Raw genomic sequence first — 20,927 nt, forward strand, 5'->3', positions numbered from 1 at the left:
ATCCAGAAATCATAATACATGTGTGAATAACAGACACCAACACGTCCCTAGTAAGCCTCTAGTTGACTAGCTCGTTGATCAACAGATAGTCATGGTTTCCTGACTATGGACATTGGATGTCATTGATAACGAGATCACATCATTAGGAGAATGATGTGATGGACAAGACCCAATCCTAAACATAGCTTAAAGATCGTATTGTTCGTTTGCTAGAGTTTTTCCAATGTCAAAGTATCTTTTCCTTAGACCATGAGATCGTGTAACTCCCGGATACCGTAGGAGTGCTTTGGGTATACCAAACGTCACAACGTAACTGGGTGACTATAAAGGTAGATTACGGGTATCTTCGAAAGTGTCTGTTGGGTTGACACGGATCAAGACTGGGATTTGTCACTCCTTATGACGGAGAGGTATCACTGGGCCCACTCGGTAATGCATCATCATAAAGAGCTCAAAGTGACCAAGTGTCTGGTCACGGGATCATGCATTACGGTATGATTAAAGTGACTTGCCGGTAACGAGATTGAACGAGGTATTGGGATACCGACGATCGAATCTCGGGCAAGTAACATATCGATTGACAAAGGGAATTGTATATGGGGTTGCTTGAATCCTCGACATCGTGGTTCATCCGATGAGATCATCGTGGAGTATGTGGGAGCCAACATGGGTATCCAGATCCCGCTGTTGGTTATTGACCGGAGAGTCGTCTCGGTCATGTCTACATATCTCCCGAACCCGTAGGGTCTACACACTTAAGGTTCGGTGACGCTAGGGTTGTAGGGATATGTATATGCAGTAACCCGAATGTTGTTCGGAGTCCCGGATGAGATCCCGGACGTCACGAGGAGTTCCGGAATGATCCAGAGGTAAAGAATTATATATAGGAAGTGCTGTTTTGGCCATCGGGACAAGTTTCGGGGTCACCGGTATTGTACCGGGACCACCGGAAGGGTCTCGGGGGTCCACCGGGTGGGTCCACCTGCCCCGGGGGCCACATGGGCTGTAAGGGGGTGCGCCTTGGCCTACATGGGCCAAGGGCACCAGCCCCAAGGGGCCCATGCGCCTAGGGTTTCCAAAGGTGAAGAGTCCCACAAGTGGAAGGCACCCCTAGGTGCCTTGGGGGGGAGGGAAACCTCCCTTGGCCGCCGCCCCCCTAGGAGATTGGATCTCCTAGGGCCGGCGCCCCCCCTAGGCCCTCCTATATATAGTGGGGGAAGGAGGGCTTTTTGATCTATGCCTTTGGTTGCCTCCTTCTCCCTCTCTAACACCTCCTTCTCCTCCATAGCGCTTGGCGAAGCCCTGACGGAGTACTGCAGCTCCATCACCACCACGCCGTCGTGCTGCTGCTGGAGCCATCTTCCTCAACCTCTCCTTCCCTCTTGCTGGATCAAGAAGAAGGAGACGTTACGCTGACCGTACGTGTGTTGAACGCGGAGGTGCCGTCCGTTCGGTGCTAGGATCTCCGGTGATTTGGATCACGTCGTGTTCGATTACCTCATCCCCGTTCTTTGAACGCTTCCGCTCGCGTTCTACAAAGGTATGTAGATGCATCCGATCACTCGTTGTTAGATGAACTCATAGATGGATTTTGGTGAAACCGTAGGAAAATTTTTGTTTTCTGCAATGTTCCCCAACAGGGGCATATGCCAAGGCACCTCGTTGAGGGTCCCTGACAACGACATGGGAAGGGCCGCCCTCAGCTCGGTCCATGCCATGTTTTCCTCAGTGCCAGATGTTCATTGGTATGTGATGAGGCACAAAGAGAAGGTTGTTTGGAGGAGGAGGAGGAGGAGGAGGAGGAGGAGGCGAGAAGGTTGTTTGGAGGAGGAGGAGGAGGAGGAGGAGGCGAGGGAGGCCGTCGTCGGCGCTAGGGGAAGCGAGCGGTGGGCGGCGGCGCTAGGGGGCGGCTAGTCCTACGAGAGACGACCCTACACACCTCCTTACCGAGTGCATCTTTCACTTTCTAGTTCACATATGAGTTACCAATATACCTGGCCATAGGTCGAGTCAAGCCTAATAAAGCCTGCAGTAGAATACCTAGATCCGCGCCCGGTTTGACCCAGCTGTCGGGCCTATATTTCAGACCCAAGCCTAACCCATAACTGGAAAAGCCCGCCGGGCCTCAGGCCAAGCCTCTTCCTTAAAACACAAATATGGTAAACCCAAGCCCAACCCTGTCCGACCTTGAGGCTCAAAACTTAGGCCCAGGCCCGGCCCGTGGGCAAGACTGGGTTAGGTCAGGTCAGGCCGACCGGGTCGGGTTTCCCATGACCAGGGTATAGTTACTAAGTATCCCTAAAAAAAAAGGGTATAGTTACCAAGTGGCCTCTCGTCGAAGCCATGTAAAACGCAGTATGGAGAAGCATCTCGAACACCCCAGATGGAACGAGGTACGTACCAGGAAATCGATTTGTTTGGCGCAATGAAAAGCTGTAGATCTGGTTCACGAGAATTCAATTCCCGGTGCCTGATTTGGAACGAAAACGACACCCTCGTCGGGTCTTCGGTCTACACACCGCTGTAAAGACGAGTAGGTGCGAAGATGCACCAGGAAAATCAATGTACGCTGATCAATAAATGCGTCGTGTCCTCTGCGCTGAGTGACAGATTTTTTTTCATTTTGTGGTCGACACAACAAATCGACTCTGTAGAAATTCCATACCGCAAATCGTATTATTTTTCTACCCTGAATATGATAATTTTTTTTAAGAATCGACGGTACCACGGTAGTACCACGCCAACGCCATACCGTAGTACAGTAGCATCATTCATCAGCCGTCATCGGCCGATCCGCCCTCAGAGTCTGGTAGTACTTCTGCCAAATAAAATATCCTCTTCCTCGCCCTCGTCTGCATCTACTACTCCGAGAACGCACCAGGGGAGCGGGGTGAGAGCTCCAGAAGCCGTCATCATGGTGCATCCGATTGCGGAGGCCGACGAGCGGAGCCCCATGGGCGGGCTCACCGCGGAGGAGTACTACGCGCGCCACGGGGTCACGCACACCTCCTCCACCTTCGTCAACCCGCGCGGGCTGCGGATCTTCACGCAGCGTTGGGTGCCCAGCGGCGACGCCCCCGTGCTCGGCGCCATCGCCGTCGTCCACGGCTTCACCGGCGAGTCCAGCTGGATGGTGCTCCTCACGGCCGTCCACTTCGCCAAGCAGGGCTTCGCCGTGGCCGCCGTGGACCACCAGGGCCACGGCTTCTCCGAGGGCCTCCAGGCCCACATCCCGGACATCGCCCCCGTGCTCGACGACTGCGAGGCCGCCTTCGCGCCCTTCCGCGCCGACTACCCGCCCCCGCTGCCCTGCTTCCTCTACGGCGAGTCCCTCGGCGGCGCCATCGCGCTGCTGCTGCACCTCCGGGACAAGCCCCGCTGGTGCGACGGCGCCGTGCTCAACGGCGCCATGTGCGGGGTCAGCCCCCGGTTCATGCCGCCGTGGCCGCTGGAGCACCTGCTGTGGGCGGCCGCCGCCGTGGCGCCCACCTGGCACGTCGCCTTTACCAGGGGGAACATCCCCGGGCGGTCCTTCAAGGTGGAGTGGAAGCGCGCGCTGGCGCTGGCCAGCCCGCGCCGCACCACGGCGCCGCCCCGCGCCGCCACCGCGCTGGAGCTCCTCCGGGTGTGCCGGGAGCTGCAGGCGAGGTTCGAGGAGGTGGAGCTGCCGCTGCTGGCGGTTCACGGCGGCGACGACACGGTGTGCGACCCGGCGTGCGTGGAGGAGATGCACCGCCGCGCGGGGAGCAAGGACAAGACGCTGCGCGTGTACCCCGGGATGTGGCACCAGATCGTCGGCGAGCCGGAGGAGAACGTGGAGCAGGTCTTCGCCGACGTCGTCAGCTGGCTCAAGGCCCGCGCAGCCGCCGGTCCGCACTCCGCACTACAGTAGTTGGTTAGTGGTTGGGTCACCCGTCGCGCGCGGGCCGTGTCAGTCAGGTACAGGCAGGTGCGTCGTTCCTGTTGGGAGAGATGGATCAATCATGGATCATGGATCATGGGCAGGGCGTGCTTGGTGTGTGTTTTCCGTGGCCGGTGCAAGTACGGCCGCAATAAAAGAATTTGTTGACTTGTACATTGATGAAATGTGTGATCTGATCCTGGTGTTGTGTAGGAGTATCTTCGTATTTGCAAGCAAGTGGGCATGGCTTCTCATCAATGAAAATTTTCATGCCGTCGTGGTCTCCATCTCCCTCCATGGTTAGTAACTTAGTAGTGGTTGGGAGTTGGGTGGCCTCTCTTGCTCATTTGATTTAATTTCCAGCAGAATCTGAGACTTGATCTAAAATATCCAATGTGGTAAAATATCGATGCTCCGCAACAATCCAATCTCCAATTCTCTCTGTCAGAACAACTGTACTAGAAGAATAGAGGAGTACCAGCATAAATTTTGACAAATGGACACACATTTGGTTGCATTTTTTACCCAAGTATTCCACTCCCTGTCATTGACAGGTGGCCTCTAACCCTACGTATCAATGCCAAATTTTCATGTCGTCGTGGTCTCCATCTCCAATCTACATGGTTACTTAGTGGTTGGGAGTTGGGTGGTAATGCGGGGGCGGCCTATCTTGCTCATCTCGTTTAATTTCCAGCAGAACTGCGAATTGTTGCAGCAGGTTGCCGACCAAAGCTGGAAGCTCCGCCAAGCAAGCAAACGCTGCACTTTGAGCAGTGGCACATGACGAATCAACAGGGCGAGCATGCAACGGAAATCGACAATGCATCAATCCCCGCCAGTGATTTCAAATGCTCTTGCAAGTAAACAAATACAGTTCAGGAGAATCCATACTACTACTTGTTTACATGGTTCAACTCCATCGAACAATCTCCAAACGCATGCTTCTGGAGCAACACGTCCGGCATCACTTGTTCCCAACTTCCATGAGCAGCCAGTCCTTCCTCATGTCCATTGGGAGCGCAACAAGTGATCTAAACTGGCGATCATCACGGATCAGGCTGCTGTAGGCTCTCAGAAGGTCAGCACGGGCCAAGTCGGGGATCTCTCTGAGGGCCTCCAAGATTTCTGCAGGGGAAGTTGCCTTCGGCACCTGCACAGGCTCAGCTGGCCTCAAAGAAGCTTGAACTGTGCCATTGGTTTCTCCAAGCAGGGAGAGAAGTGCATCATCTGTTCGTGGCCTCTTAGCTTTGTTACCTTCCAGCCCCAGTCGAGTGGATGGCATGTTAGGAGTGCCTTCACCGCCATTTTCAGAAGAAACCTCTGCTGCTGCCCCTTTACAATTCTGGCCAACAGACCTCACACCATCTCTTTTCGTGTGGTCTTCCGAGAGGTGGATTGCATTCCAGTTCTTAACAGCTTTGGCCTTGTAGCACATAGAATCTTCCACTTGTAGAAGGAATGGATCCAACGCAGTGTGAAGCTTTGAAACAAGGACCCTTCTGTTGACTATAGTTTGTTCTTGTCCCTCACCTCTTTTCTCGATAAGATCAAACCTTTAAAGAGGAATTGTTGTCAGACAAGCGGAGGCACACAAAAAAAAGCAAATATAATACATGGAGTATTTAAGAAGAAACCCCCCAACATCTTCAAAAAAGAAATACATGTAAGGCACCAAAATTCGCCATGATAGACATTTTATTAAACATGACATGTATAACAAGATAAATATGCAAAAACTGATAAGTTGATAATGTGCAGGTTTGCTTCATTGCTTGTCCAGACAGTTCATTCAACTACTGTGCTTTTTAAGGGCTAGACATCCTAATTTACATTAACAAAGCGAAGATATTTATAAGAAAAAACAAACAAACCGAATGATATATAATTATACTCATAGGACAACGGAGTTTCTTAAAAACATGATATATGGTTGTATACAGCTACACGAGAATATCTGTTTCAAACGTGGAATTGCTACAATTACAACAGATAAATTATTAGTAAAAGAATTTTATATCTCCCTAAGTATTTGACAGATCTATTTAAATTGGTTTTACAACAGCATGTGAAAATTAGCCGAGCCAACACAAGCTCTGGCATATGGCAGAGCAAGCTTTCTGAAAGCTAGGCCTCAAGGCAGCGATCAGTCACTAATGAACACATGAAGTTGAGAAGTGATTCCAGTATATGGAGGCTATGGGTATGTTGGCATCTACAAAATGGATGGGCAAAGGTGGGAGTGTGAGCTGAAAGAATTGTACCATGATTCCAATTCCTGATGAGATGAGAATATGTCAGGCATAGCAAAGTTCAGTAGCGACCACAACTCTGCTAGGTTATTTTGAAATGGTGTCCCAGTCAAAAGGAGCCCATTATCCATTGGTAGCCGCCTTAACTTCCTCGATAATTCACATTCCAAGTTGTTCAATTGATGGCCCTGGAAAAGAAGTATGCAGTTGACATATAAATATAAAATAGTGAAAACCACAAAGGACAATGATTTAGGGTACTTGCTTCTCCGTCACCTCATCAAAAACAATGTATTTCCACCTGTACTGAGCAAGAATTTTTGCATCGGACATGGCCATCTCATATGAAGTCACTATTATCGGAAAATCAGGGCCACCAGTTTTGGGCATCAACTTTCTCCTAATCTCTGACCGAGCCAATTTATCTCCATAGTAAATCAGACATGCCATAGACGGAACAAGCCTGAAACCAAGCTTCTCTATGTAAGACATTAACTAACAACACTGAAAGGAAACTTTAGAAACTTTACCTAGAGATCTCATCCACCCAGTTTGATAGAGTGAGAACAGGGGCAATGATCATGTATGGACCATGCAGACCATTCCCTTTGAGATGAGCAAGAAATCCAATTGTCTGGATTGTGTTTCCAAGACTCATTTGATCTGCTAGTATCCCATTTAGCCCATTACACCAAAGCGACATTAGCCACTTCACACCCTCAATCTGGTAAGGCCTTAACATCCCACCAGACACCAATGGAACAAGCTCGGCCTGCTCTTTTGCCCACATTTCTTCTTCTGTGAGAGTAGCATTATAAGCAGAGCTATAATTGCTATATCCTTCAAGCACCTTCTCAAGTATAAATTCCGAATAGAGCTGGACCTGGGTCAGCAGCTCATCAAACTTGTTAAACTTTGTCACTGGATCAGAAACAAGTCTCACAGCTTCTCTCCCCTTAGCCTCCTCCTCCTCTACATTGAGGCGGGCCTCATATGGCTGCTCTTCCTCCACTTCCATCGATGCATCGCTATCCTCAGCCTCAAGGTCAACAGATGGATAAGAACTTGCATCTGGATGATCATCAACATTCTCCTCCTTGACAGAGTGCAACAACTGATCCTCCTCCTTCACCGCCTTGACGATGCTTAGCTGCCTTGGTGGTGAGGGAAGCATCCCCATTCTTGGCTTCCAAGATTCGTACACTCTGCGTCAAATAATCAGTTAAATCGGACCAAAGAATCGAAATTGTTGGAGAACTAGCAGAATTTGGTCCAAGAAAAAGTGAAGGGCCTTCAGCTAGAGATCTGACCACGCATTTTAGAATAAATCATCACTACCAAATTAAAACCTGAAGAAATAGCACCAGGAATCAGCGACCATCTATATCCTGACCGTCATCTCACCCCACAGCCTCCTCAAAACTTGACTACTCCTACAACACATAAATGCTGAAACCCTAACTAAATCTAAATGCGAACATACACAGTAGCCAATCGCACGAGAGCATGAACTCTAGAATATCGATTTAAATCTTATAGTCGAAGGAAAATACATATTTTCACCTCGAGAAAGATAATCCCCCAACTTCTTCTGAAAGACGAAGTCTAAAATCGCCCCCCCCCCCGCCACCCCCCTAAAGAACCAGATCCCAGATCCCTTTTCCGGCCCCATGAATGATGAATCCTTTGGGGGGGAACATGGTACCTTCGAAGGAACAGGCAGGTAAATGGATCGGGGAACGGAAAAGATTTGGAAGCAAAGAACTGGAAAGGGGAGAGGGAGAAGAACCGCAGGGGAGAAGTGGCACGGGACGGCGAGGGCTTCGGAAGGGAGGGAAGGGCTTCAGGCGGGAAAGCGTGAGCAGAGCTGACAGAAATGCCCTGAAGCTCGACGGGAAAATTTCTCTCTCTCCTCGTCTCCTGGCCTCCTGGGCTTTGGTAACATGGCCCATTATACGTGTGTTCTTTTTAGCTGAGAAAGTTTTTTTTTTCGACAAAGGGTGGATTTTGTTGGCTGAGAAAGTTTGAAAATGTAAAACAGCTGTTCTTTGTTGTGTTTATTTACTAGAGCTGATAGCTAGCTTTCCAGTGGAAACATCTGTTCTTTGTTGCCCATTTACTTTGGTTCCTCTCCACTATGATAAGCTTAGAAATGAAATGAGGATATCCAATGGAAATGTCTGTTGGAGCTCTATTTCTAAAAGCTCGAAAAATCATATTTTCAAGTTACAAAACATTCTGAAAAGAAATACCCATGAACCAAGGGATGTATACAACATCTCTTTAAATTTTCATGATGAAATACATTTTGATGAAAGCTACAAAAATATCATGTATTTCTAGCACATGTAATATTCACTATAAACTCCACAATTTCTTTATACACCACACACCAAAGCATATTTCATCATGAAATTTTACAGGAATGTAGTACACATCTCTATCTTGATTTGTATTTTTTTTCAAGAATCTTTTAGGACTTTAAACTATGATTTTTTATTCTCTTTTTTTAAAAGACGAGTTGCATGGAGCTCGAGCTCCAAAAATCCATTCTCGATATCCAATGATTATAATAGATAAAATTCTCAAAAGAATAATTGGGTGGAGAGGGAAACTGCTCTCTTCCTCTACTAACATGCCTTGGTCAAAGCATGTCTAGCTAGTGTCTCAGTTTACCCAATTTAAGTTTCCTAAAGGGGTCATGACTTGATCAACATTCAATTAGCTCATGAGCAGGTGACGGAACCCTAGCCACCCGAGCCACCCAACCCTCCTCCCCTCCCCTCCCTCCCTGCCGCCACCTTGAGGACGTCGTCGGTCATCGAGCGACCTCCAGTGAAGGTGGTGGCGAGGCTCTGTTGCCTTGCTCCATCGCAGGGAGCTTTGGGCATCGGGGCAACGACCCCGGATCTGGCTGGTGGCGTTGACCTCTCCGGTGGGTGGCACTGCAGGTGTTGGTCGCCCCTCCGGTCGCGTGGGTAGCGGTTGGGTGGCAGAGTGGCTATGCTGCTCGGATGACTACGGCACCGCTCTGGCGCCAGAGGGTGTGTTGGAGGATGCCTGGAATGGGGGAATCCCTTGGTCGACTCCGCATCGACCTCGATCACTATGGCACCCTCCGGCTCCATTAGTCCTCCTAAGGGTGTGATGAGCTTTCTCCCCTCTCCTCCCCTCAATTAGCGGGTGAAAACCTAGGCCGTTGGTCGGCCGGCGGCAGCGCACCGACACCGTGGTACTCCTTGGAGGCACCTGTTTCGGGGTAGGGTTGGGGTGTTGTAGTTTGTGGGTTGGTAGTAGTTGCGGTGTAGTGCATCCTTGGCTATCCGGTGGTGGTGGAGGCGGGGGATTTGTGTCATGTTACTCTTCAACGGATGTTGCCCCACTGCGTTCTTGCTTGGTCGGCCGGTGATCGACATCCCTATGTTGGATGTAGGGGAGACAGTGGTCTCCCCTCCGGCTATGACACGACAGGGTTGTGGCAGAGGCAATGGTTTCACCTTGAAGAAATGATCCTCCTCTCCGCGCGCTTTTTGCTGATCTGTGGACTCCTCTATTCCCGTTGTTCAGGTCTGTGTTGTACTCTCCAGCTGCATGGCTTGTTTCCCTTTGTGTTGCCGATTTCCCTCTTCGGCCTGCTGCTATAGTTTGGGCCTGGTGCGATCTCTTTCTGTAATTTTTCAGATTTTCCCATGCTTTGCCCGTGTAATAATCTGCACCTTGTATTCTAGCCGGTTGATGGCTTCATTAATTTGAAGTCGGGCTTTATGCCTTTCATCTAAAAAAATCTTGGTACAAACTTGAGCATATTGTCATGTCTATTTCTCTTAACAATAGCACTAATGCCATTTTATTGGCAATATGATTCAAGGGGAGGGTATACTACTAGCTCTCATTATAGCATTATCAACTTTATAGGTGTGCAACTCATCTAACATTCCCTCTGTCTACTCCATTTTAGTTCCTCCCAAGGTCCGCATTTTTCTGTGGCTTATGTCTCATAACAAACTCATGACAAGAGACAATCTACAAAAAAGAAACTTGAACAAACCACTTGATTGTTCTAATAAAGTAGCATATTGTGGGTTTATCACTTGATCTACAACATGGGTGGCATGATTGTCAATTTATCAGTTTGATCTGGAACATGGGTGTGTGTATGTTTGAACATAAGCGTGTAATTTGTGGTGGCCGTGGAGCCTTCAGACAGGCATGACACAACAAGATAAAGGTAGCAGCTGGCCCATTGTGAATAAAGACTCCACCGGGTGGAGAAAAGGTGGCGGGAGGAAATGGGGAGCGGCGAAGTGGTGCGATTCTTGCCCGGTGTCTGGCCTCCTTCAAATAGTGGGTGGACGGGAGGAGCATGCCCGGCGTTGTGTTTAATGCCGCCCGCTTGTGAACATACGAGTGGCCGAAATGGGTTTCTCGGCTTCCACGCGGGTTTAATGGAGGCATTTGAATGCAGTGAGAAGACATGTTTTACCGAGCGTGCAACGGGCAGCGTCCTCGGCCGGCGCGCCGCTTCAATGGTGGAGGCAGTCAGACGACGTGTCCGTCCTGAGCCGTCTTTAATGTGGAGCGGCCGCTGGCGCTGGGCGGGAACGCGCGCGGGCGAGGGAGAAGAGAGTTTGAGTGGTCTAGAATGGTCAGAAGCAGGCGTGAGTGGTGTCCGAACGCCCACAAAGCTTCCATGTTTTTATTCAATTTGCGGAGAAAAATACGTTTAAATCATTTTTCAAACTAATACAGTCCCGTATTGAATAGCACAACACGTGTGAACAGTCGGGGGCGTTTTAAGGGTCGCAGTTGGAGATGCCTCTAACCGCCGGTGCATGTCAGAGGCGTGCGTGCATGCAGGCATGACCGAGTTACTAGCACATGCGTTGCTGTCCAAGAAAATAGTGCAACGTAGTTATTGAGCGGAGGTCTCTCTCGTTTTACTACTGTCACATGAACATGCCCCCTGCCCTCCATGATGTCCGAAAGTAGGACACTCAGCTACATACGAACATACCGTTGTAATAAAATAACAATAGTAGTTGAAATAAATGCCGCATGACTAGTACCATCAGATCGACCATGCATGCTATATATAGTACTACCCAACATACAATCAGATCAGAATAGCACCAGTTTAGCTGCCAGTTTGATTATCACATATCACTGCGGCCTCTCATTGTTTTGCATTCCATGAAAACAGTCCAAGGCACATCAACTCACTCTGCGGCGAATATATATCCTAGGGAATGGCCCCCTCCCTAGGGTTCCGCCCGCGCCGCCGCCGGCTTCCCCGTCGCGGGTAGCCGTGGCCGCGGCCAGCGCCCGCCGCCGCTAGCTCTCCCCGACCCCGTCCACCTCCCTTCCCCCTCCCCCTCCCCCTCCACCGTACACCGCGTCGCCTCCCCGAGCGAGGCGACCGAGGGCTCTCTCCCCGCCCTCCCCAGCGCCTTCCCTCCCCTTCTCCCCCTCCCGCCGCCGCCGGCCTGGGCCACCGGGCCTTGCTCGGGTGGTGCCGGCGGCGGCAGCCCCGGCCCTTCTCCCCACGCAGCGCCACGACTCGGGTGGCTGGCGGCGACGGCGTGCTTCGGCGGCAGCGGATCCGGCGGCGGCGTGGCTTTTCGGGTGGCGCGGTGCCGGGTGGCGAGGTGGCGGCGAGGCGTTGCAGTGGCTGGTGGCGATGCCCTCCCGGCCAAGATCTGGGCCCTTTTGGGCCCCATCTGGGTCTGGGCGGGCCTGGCCGGAACTCCTCTGCGGCGTCTCCGACGGACGGCGGGGCGACTCGTGCGGGGGGTAGCGGTGACGGCGGCTCGTGTACTGCAGCGCGATGACGCGGGCTTCACGAGCCCGTCTCGGGCTCGGCCGGGCCTATCTGGGCCTTCGGCGCGGGGGCGAAACATGGTTTCGCGGGGGAGCTGGAGCCGGCATAGCGCTGGTCGTGGTCATGGGCCACTTCTCCACCTTCCCTTTCCCCGGTCGATTTGGTCGCAGTTGCCCGGTTTGCCCCTGTTCCAAGAATCTTTGCGGGAGGGAAATACTTAGAGATAAAAGCATCTTTGCACTTGTTTCAAGAATCAATACTATTTTTAGGCAAAGACGAAAATCAAGCTTTAGCACGATCTCTGAGCGAAAAAGGAAATAGCTTCAATTTAACGACATCATTATCGACATCTTTTTTCTTTTGCATATCACATAAATTAACGGAGCTATTCAGATGAGTAGCGGCATCTTCACTAGAAAGACCGGCGAATTGATCTTTCATAACAAGATTCAACAAAGCAGTATTGATTTCACAAGATTCTGTATTGGCAAGAGGAGCAATCGGAGTGCTAAGGAAATCATTATTATTGGTATTGGTGAAGTCACACAATTTGGTAGTATCTTGAGCCATCGCGACAAACAAGCAATCCAACACACGAGCAAACAAAAGACAAGCGAGAAAAAAGCAAACGGAAAAGAGAGGCGGAGAAGGAGAAGGAGATTGGGAAAGAGAGGGCGAATAAAATGGCAAGGGTGAAGTGGGGGAGAGGAAAACGAGAGGCAAATGGCAACTAATGTAATGCGAGAGATAAGGATTGTGATGGGTACTTGGTATGTTGACTTTTTGCGTAGACTCCCCGGCAACGACGCCAGAAATTTTTCTTGCTACCTCTTGAGCTTGCGTTGGATTTCCCCGAAGAGGAAAGGATGATGCAGCAGAGTACCGTAAGTATTTTCCTCAGTTTTTGAGAACCAAGGTATCAATCCAGTAGGAGGCCACACTCAAGTCCCTCGTACCTGCACAAAACGATAGCTACTCGCAACCAACGCGATTAGGGGTTGTTAATCCCTTCACGCTCACTTACGAGAGTGAGATCTGATAGATATAATATTTTTGGTATTTTTGGTATAGAGATGCAAAGTGAAAAGAAAAAGGCAAAGTAAAAAAGCAAAGTAAGATTAAAGTGATGGAGATTGATATGATGAGAATAGACCCGGGGGCCATAGGTTTCACTAGTGGCTTCTCTCAAGAGCATACGTATTCTACAGTGGGTGAACAAATTACTGTTGAGCAATTGACATAATTGAGCATAGTTATGAGAATATCTAGGCATGATCATGTATATAGGCATCACGTCCGTGACAAGTAGACCGAAACGATTCTGCATCTACTACTATTACTCCACTCATCGACCGCTATCCAGCATGCATCTAGAGTATTAAGTTAAAAACAAAGTAACGCTTTAAGCAAGATGACATGATGTAGAGAGATAAATTCATGCAATATGAAATAAACCCCATCTTGTTATCCTCGATGGCAACGATGCAATACGTCCCTTGCTGCCCCTTCTGTCACTGGGAAAGGACACCGCAAGATCGAACCCAAAGCTAAGCACTTCTCCCATGGCAAGAAAAACCAATCTAGTAGGCCAAATCAAACTGATAATTCGAAGAGACTTGCAAATATAACCAATCATACATAAAAGAATTCAAAGAAGATTCAAATATTATTCATAGATAGACTTGATCATAAACCCATAATTCATCGGTCTCAACAAACACACCGCAAAAAAGAAGAAGATTACATCGAATAGATCTCCACAAGAGAGGGGGAGAACTTTGTATTGAGATCCAAAAAGAGAGAAGAAGCCATCTAGCTAATAGCTATGGACCCGAAGGTCTGAGGTAAACTACTCACACTTCATCGGAGAGGCTATGATGATGCAGAAACCCTCCGTGATGACGGCCCTCTCCGGCGGAGCTCCGGAACAGGCCCCAAGATGGAATCTCGTGGATACAGAAAGTTTTGGCGGTGGAATTAGGTTTTTGGCTCCGTCTCTGTTCATTTGGGGGTACGTAGGTATATATAGGAGGAAGAAGTACGTCGGTGGAGCTTCGGTGGGCCCACGAGGGTGGGGCGGGCCTGGGGGTATAGGGCGCGCCCCCCTACCTCATGCCCACCTCGAAGCTTCCTTGGCGTAGGGTCCAAGTCTCTTGGGTCATATTCGGAAAGAAAATCACGTTCCAGAAAGGTTTATTCCGTTTGGACTCCATTTGATATTCCGTTTCTTCGAAACACTGAAATAGGAAAAAAAACATCAATTCTGGGCTGGGCCTCCGGTTAATAGGTTAGTCCCAAAAATAATATAAAAATAGAAAATAAAGCCCAATATAGTCCAAAACAGTAGATAATATAGCATGGAGCAATAAAAAATTATAGATACGTTGGAGACGTATCACTCGCCGCCCGAGACCAAATCCGGCTATTTAAGTCGGCAGGCATCCCGCAACCCTAGCCCATCCACCCCCTCTCTGCGCCGCCAGTCTGAGCCCATCCATCTCCTCTCTCTCCCACTCCGGCGCTCCGCCATTGTCCGGAGGAAGATCACCTACTATGCAATGCTCGCGCCGGAGCGCTGGTACGAGATCCAGCAGGAGATTCGGGCGAGACAAGCCACACGCGTCGCCCGCATCGTTGTCGAGCTGCCTCCGAAGAGCCGAGGGAAGAGGAGGGAGAGGAGCTAGCTCTGATGGAGGTGAAGGAGGCGGAGCAGCCGAAGCAGGAGCTGCCGTGCTTCAACATGGAGCAGGCAGATGCGGAGTTCATCGTCGCCCAATCAGAGGAGATGACGAAGCAGCTGGCCATCCTGGAGTCCATTCAGGATGAGGCCTATGTGAAGGCCAATCGGGCGTTCCTTCGGCAGGAGCTGACGCGCTCTTCGCCGAACTTGACGCGAAGATAGAGGCAAAGGAGGCCGAAGCAGAGCAGCCGGAGGAGCCGGAGCTGCAACTGCCGCCCATGCTGCCGGAACCGGGCACGGAGATCGTCGACATCTCCGACGACGAGTAGCTAAGTGATTGACGTAGTACGTAGGTTTATTTCGTTTGCATGTCTCTGTATAGATTTAAGAATCTAGTATGAGATGTCCGGATGCAACTCGTGAAAATTGAGGCATGCCTGGTCACTGCCGGCGGACGCGTCCGGTTTGAGGGGTCATATTTAACATATCCGGTTGTAGGTGCTCTAAGAGTCACCCTGAGCGTTGAGCCAAAAAAAAAACATATCCCAACAGTCACCATGTTCCTTAATACTCTCTCCGTTCAAAAACATTTGTTTGAGAAAAATGAATAAAAATAGATGTATGTAGAATTAAAATATGTCTAGATACATTTATTTATTCTGATAAGTATTTTTGGATGGAGAGAGTTTTTTTGGGGTCTCTTTCAAAAGCACCTTAGGGGCGTTTCTGCCTTTTCCAGGCGTTCAATCGTTCGCTCCATACGCTTTGTACTAGGAGGGCTGGGTATTTTGGACCCCTCGACTGACATACGCTCTGTATTACCCGCAAAAAGAAAAAAGACATACGCTCTGTATTGGGGTCCAAGAAAAAAAACTTCAAAGAAATAAATAGGAAAAACAAATATTAGGTGGGGTGGGTATTCTAGTAAATTGACACTTTTCTTTCTTCCGTGGGCAGCCAGCAGTGGACAGTGGTTTCCTGCCATGCATATAGACCCAATTCGGTGCGAGAAGTAGAACTCGCCTCGGGACCTCCTCCGCCATCTTCTCTCCTCTGTCCCGCTCTGCCATCTCTGCGCATCGCAGCTCCTCGTCGGGCAGTTACCACACCAAACATAGCCACGGAGCGCCGCCATTTCCGCGGCTATGCTGCCGCAGTTCAATACTTGTCTTTGGGTGCAGGAAGGCGACGTCCATGAACACCAGGGCCTCGGTCACGACCAGGCGGCGCTGATGGGGCTGGAGGCCGGCAACCACCACGACCAGCACCTCCTGCCTATGCCCTCGGGCGGAGGCGGGGGGTTCGGCGCCCCGCCGATGCTTGATGATGACAGCTGGTACTTCGACGCGGTCGGCGACGCCGCCGGGAACGGGTCCATGATCCCGGCGCCGGCAACTGTGGAAGCGTCGGGATCTAGCTCCGGATTCGGGGATGCTTCCCAGATGTTCCCGCTCCTCGACGTCCCTGGGTTCGACCTCGACATCTCCGGCGACCTCTCGGCGTTTCTTGGCGCCGGGAACGCGCCGAACGCATCCCTGCTGCCGCATGGGAACACAGACTTCCTCGGCTCGTTCGGTGGCTTCGGCACCGCACCGGCACAAACGACGGACTTCGGTGACCTCGCTGGTTTCGACTTGTTCGATACCGGTGCCCCGGGCTGGAGCGGCCCATCCTCAGAGGGGCCGGCTGCTCCGGCGCCCCAGACCGCTGCCTTCTCTGGGCAGGGCAACGCGAAGGTGCTGAGGCCGCTGGAGAACTTCCCGGCGTCGGGCGCGCAGCCAACGCTCTTCCAGAAGCGCGCACTCCGGCGTAACGCCGGGGAAGAGGACGGCGGGAGGAAGCGTAAGGCAGCGGAGCCTGACATAATACTCGACGACGCCGACGATGACATCATCAGCATCGACGCGTCCGGGCTGAATTACGACTCGGAGGACGGGAGGGGCGTCGAGGAGAGCGGCAGGAAGGACGGCAACGAGTCCAACGCCAACAGCACGGTCACCGGCGGCGCTGCGGCTGAAGGGAACGGGAAGAAGAAGGGGATGCCGGCCAAGAACCTCCTGGCGGAGCGCCGTCGCCGGAAGAAGCTCAACGACCGGCTGTACGCGCTTCGGTCTGTCGTGCCCAGGATCAGCAAGGTGAGAAATTCTCTGTCTTTTTTAGCAAGAATTATCGTTCGCATTGTACGGTTTGTCACAGTTCATCCACGCATCTCAGGTGCAGTTCTACCTGTAGATTATGGACCAACACAGGCTTTGGAACGCCTGTGTGTCATCTACAGAATAACAGAAACCTTAGCTCATAAGTTTGTTGCTGGGCATGCACACCCCTTAGTCTGACAAGTTCTGTGGTTTAGCATAAACACCCCTTAGAACATGTTATGTTTGCATTATTTTGCGTTGATGGTTCTCTCTATTTGGCATGACCGTAATTCTATTGTTTTAGGATGACTGCCTATCATATTTCTACTTGCCTTTGTTAGATTAGAGTAATTTTAACCCGCAAAAAAAGATTGAAGTAATTTTAGGTATTAGTCATTGCTTGGTATACTGTATATGTATTCTTTGCATGTATAAATTAAATTGTCGTAATTTTTTCATTAGTAGTCGCTTGATATACGGATTTCCATTTATCGTACGAATTAAATCGGCACATTTATTTTATTAAAGCTAAATTGCTGTCCAGTGTATCGCCATTCACTGTCGCTGCTGGCATTTGTTCCGTTTCGACTCGATTATCGTAGAGGTGTAGCGAGTGAAATTACTCCTCCACAACCGACCACCCGTTGGGGGGTCGTCTGCTCGTCGGGACACAGTTAGGCATAGGGGCCCACACACGTGACCTATGTTCTCTTTCTCGGTATGGCGCCCATGCATATCTGGCCTTTTTCTCGGCTTTTTTTTGTGTGAAAGTTTCAAAATTCTGAAAATTCAAATCATTAAATTTGGTGTTTCCATCATATTGTCATTAGTAGTTGCTAGAGATATAAATTTCTTTTTCTTAGACGAATTAAATCAGCATATCTATTTTACTAGAATAAATCGATTTCCATCTTACCATACAGCTGTCTGTGTTGTCTCTTCTTCCATTTCTACTCAATTATCATAGAGCTGTAGAGTGCGAAATTACTCCCTCCACGGCACCCTCACTGCTCGTTAGGGGAGCGTCTTCTCGTCGGGACGCTGCCAGCGGAGTGGCTCACGCACGTGGCTTCTCCCCTTCGCTCTCATATGCTCCCTTTCCTGATGTGGGGCACATGCACATGTGGCTTTTTTGAGCTTTTTTCCCATGGAAGTTCCAAAAATTGAAATATATATTGAAAGTTCAAATATTCCAAAGTTTAAGTTCCGAAAGTTGAAACTTCAAATTTTGTTTTCTTCTAAGTTTAAAATTTCAGAAGTTTCAAAAAGTCACACAAGTTTCAGATTCCAAAAGCTAGGCAAGACTTTTCGAAAGCCAATTGTGCGATTTCTAAAAGTTGCCAAAAATGAACATGCAAGTTTCCAAAAAAGGAAAAGTTGTCCTACTCTAGATTGATCGCATAGGGCCACAGGTATGGCAGTTAGCCACGCCCTGCAGAGAGATAAATCATAAAAATAGTTACATGATAAGATTCATGCTCTAGCTTACCGTCTGAAATAGTAAATTATGCATTTTTTGGTGCAAATTGCCGTGTAGAGTTGTGGATGCACACTAGTTTAAAGAACGTCTCATATCATAAGTGAGGTTTTAGCCTTGTTAGTCACACACACACACACACACTTGTTCTGGCTAGCTTGGAGATCTACTCCAGTATCTCTCGTCTGGCTTTTTTGTTTAGTTTCTACTGATGATTATGTATTTGCATGGCCATAAGTTTTGTTTACAAAAGCTACTGAATTTATACCTCTCAAACTAAATAACTACACAATTTTTATTTCCTATGTGTTGCTTCTTATATGAGTTAAATGTGATTGATGTCCATGAGTTGTACTACAAATAGATTTCTCTCAAATATACTATTGTTATCTGCTTTTGGTGCATGTTATTCAGGTTCTAGTCAATTATTAGAGGTATAACAGATTGCAAAAAAATTATAAATTTTTAAATCATGTTTTTTGCATTACTTGTGTGCCGCCAGAAAAGTGCAACTTCAAATACCGGAGACTATTATACATCATGGAACTGTTCAAAAGACATCAACTACATTTATTTATAATGATTATATTTTATAAAAGGGTGTTCTTTATTAACTCAAAATGCAACATCTGGTGGATCAAAGCATGATGAGCACACACCTGACATCGATTTATTAAATTATATAAGGAGAATCTTTTAGGAGCGGAACTTTTGGTTCCTGGGTACATATGTACCCTATATGAAAAAACAATTTAGAAATTCAACAAAAAGTCAAAAAATTCTGAATATATTTTTGAAATAAACTTGCCCTTTCATTGTACTAGTGAGAAAAGTTTCAGAAAAAGAAAATTCCTCTTTGACTTATTTTCAAAAAAGATAAATTTTCGGTCAAAATAGCATGAATAGTGACCTATTATAGCAAATAAATTTGTCTTTTTCACTGTGAAGTCAACGTTGGTTTATTTTTCATGAAAATTTATATACTAGTGCACAAGTAAGTCAAGTTTAATCTAAAAATACTTTTGAACTATTTTGACTTTTTATAAAAAATCCTCATATAGGGTGCATATACATGCGGGAGCCAAAGGGTATTTCCCGAATCTTTTAGTTTCACGCACAAGAGAATCCACAAGTTCTTTTAGCTGGGAAGAGCATGAATCATGGTGTAGTCTACACCATCTACTATGGCTAATTGTTTATTACTTGAGATTTCATCTTTAATTTTTTCTGCATACATAGAATTAACAAATTATCCTTCCTCTCTATGGCTGATTCGCTAACTGATTTATGTGGTTGCAATGGCTAGATGGACAGGGCTTCCATTCTTGGTGATGCAATCGAGTACCTCAAGGAGCTCAAGCAGAAGATCAATGTTCTTCAGAATGAGCTGGAGGCATCTCCTTCCGCGTCCTCGCTGCCTCCGACACCTACAAGCATCCACCCTCTGGCTCCTACAACTCCTACAATGCCCGCGCTGCCATCTCGCGTGAAGGAGGAACTGACAAGCTCTCCTGCTCAGGAACCATGTGTAAGTATCTCTGGATCTCTCTGAATTTTCACTCAAGCAGAGCTAAACCTGCATATCAAAAAAAATTGCCCCCCTTGACATGATATGGTATTCTTTTTCTTTTTGCTAATGTTTGTTAGCAATAGACGAGAAGAAAACTAAAGCTATAAAAGATTGATGTATACATTAGATTGTGTGATCATCTGCATACCTAAGATTTATTTACTTTCTCTGGCTGCAACAGGTTGAGGTTAAGCTTCGGGAAGGTCGGGCCGTCAACATCCGCATGATGTGCTCTCGCAGGCCGGGTGTTGTGCATTCTTCCTTGAAGGCCCTCGAAGGCCTTGGCCTTGACGTGCAGCAAGCCGTTATCAGCTATTTCAATGACTTTACATTGGATGTCTTCAAGGCCGAGGTACTGTGATACAAGCCTGTCACCACGTTTTCTGAAACAGTGGAATGTAAATACTTTGTGCCGTTAAAAAATCCCTCAACTTACTCTGTTTGTTCTTCATGTCAGCAGTGCAAGGATGGCCCTGGTCCTCAGGCTGAGGAAATCAAGGCGGTGCTCCTGAAATCTGCGGGGTTCCAACCAGCGGCTTAGGAGGGCAGGAGAGCCGAACCAACTTCAGAGGACAGCATACCAAAGGAATTTACAACGAGTTTTCTTCTTTCCAAAAGACGATTTTGCAATAAGTATCCATGGCTTTGGACATAATAATGTCAGTTATCTGTTTTACTCGAGCACTTCTCGGTACATGATTGTTTTCGTCATGGTTAAGCCTGAACGTGAATTGTGTTTGGTTAATAATAAGGCGTAAAACTTTCTTGGATGATCTGTCTTTTCGCTTCCTTGCACGATTTTTTCCACTTTTTTTGGTTGCTGTGGCTTCAGCTCGGTTTGCAAAAACCAAGCGATGATTCTGTTCTGGTGAGTTGCTTTTTTTTTTTTGAGAATTTGTTCTGGTGAGTTACTGGACTCACGGAGCAGGCAGGGTGGTCGTTGTACTGGACCCAACAACGCCGTCTTCACTGCAGCCTGACACTGGCAGCGCTGGATTTGGCTGCTTTCCAATGAAAGCTTGGTAAGAAAAACTGGTCCAGTGTTTTATAGGGTAAAAATAATCGTCGCTTGCAGCCTATTTAATGCTCCTTCG

At 48.5% G+C, this 20,927-nt stretch overlaps 3 protein-coding genes and 1 pseudogene across 4 annotated transcripts; 3 read left to right on the forward strand and 1 right to left on the reverse strand.

Moving 5' to 3' along the window:
• The first annotated feature begins 2,792 nt into the window (after positions 1-2,792).
• LOC125554560 (alpha/beta-Hydrolases superfamily protein) lies at positions 2,793-4,075 on the forward strand. The gene has a single exon (XM_087517623.1). The coding sequence runs from the start codon at positions 2,915-2,917 to the stop codon at positions 3,890-3,892; it is 978 nt and encodes a 325-aa protein (XP_087373749.1). The 5' UTR covers positions 2,793-2,914; the 3' UTR covers positions 3,893-4,075.
• A 629-nt stretch (positions 4,076-4,704) lies between these two features.
• Positions 4,705-8,060, reverse strand: LOC125550409 (chromatin remodeling protein DDM1). Of its 2 annotated transcripts, none has more exons than XM_087517622.1 (5): positions 7,940-8,060; positions 6,681-7,355; positions 6,427-6,613; positions 6,163-6,338; positions 4,705-5,454 (listed from the first exon to the last, which is right to left on the reverse strand). In XM_087517622.1, the coding sequence occupies exons 2-5, from the start codon at positions 7,328-7,330 to the stop codon at positions 4,866-4,868; spliced, it is 1,602 nt and encodes a 533-aa protein (XP_087373748.1). In that variant the 5' UTR covers positions 7,331-7,355; positions 7,940-8,060; the 3' UTR covers positions 4,705-4,865. The 2 variants fall into 2 exon arrangements, with proteins under 2 accessions (XP_087373748.1, XP_048569356.2); XM_048713399.2 differs by having other exon boundaries at positions 7,856-7,986.
• A 6,597-nt stretch (positions 8,061-14,657) lies between these two features.
• Positions 14,658-14,977, forward strand: LOC147974613 (uncharacterized; annotated as a pseudogene).
• A 673-nt stretch (positions 14,978-15,650) lies between these two features.
• Positions 15,651-20,583, forward strand: LOC125553450 (transcription factor ICE1-like). Its single transcript, XM_048717231.2, has 4 exons — positions 15,651-16,783; positions 19,570-19,791; positions 20,015-20,185; positions 20,294-20,583. The coding sequence occupies exons 1-4, from the start codon at positions 15,794-15,796 to the stop codon at positions 20,372-20,374; spliced, it is 1,464 nt and encodes a 487-aa protein (XP_048573188.2). The 5' UTR covers positions 15,651-15,793; the 3' UTR covers positions 20,375-20,583.
• The last annotated feature ends 344 nt before the right edge of the window (positions 20,584-20,927 follow it).

The sequence above is a fragment of the Triticum urartu genome, chromosome 4A (assembly GCF_056163025.1).
Source record: "Triticum urartu cultivar PI428250 chromosome 4A, HENAU_Tu73, whole genome shotgun sequence".
Classification (NCBI taxonomy): domain Eukaryota; kingdom Viridiplantae; phylum Streptophyta; class Magnoliopsida; order Poales; family Poaceae; genus Triticum; species Triticum urartu.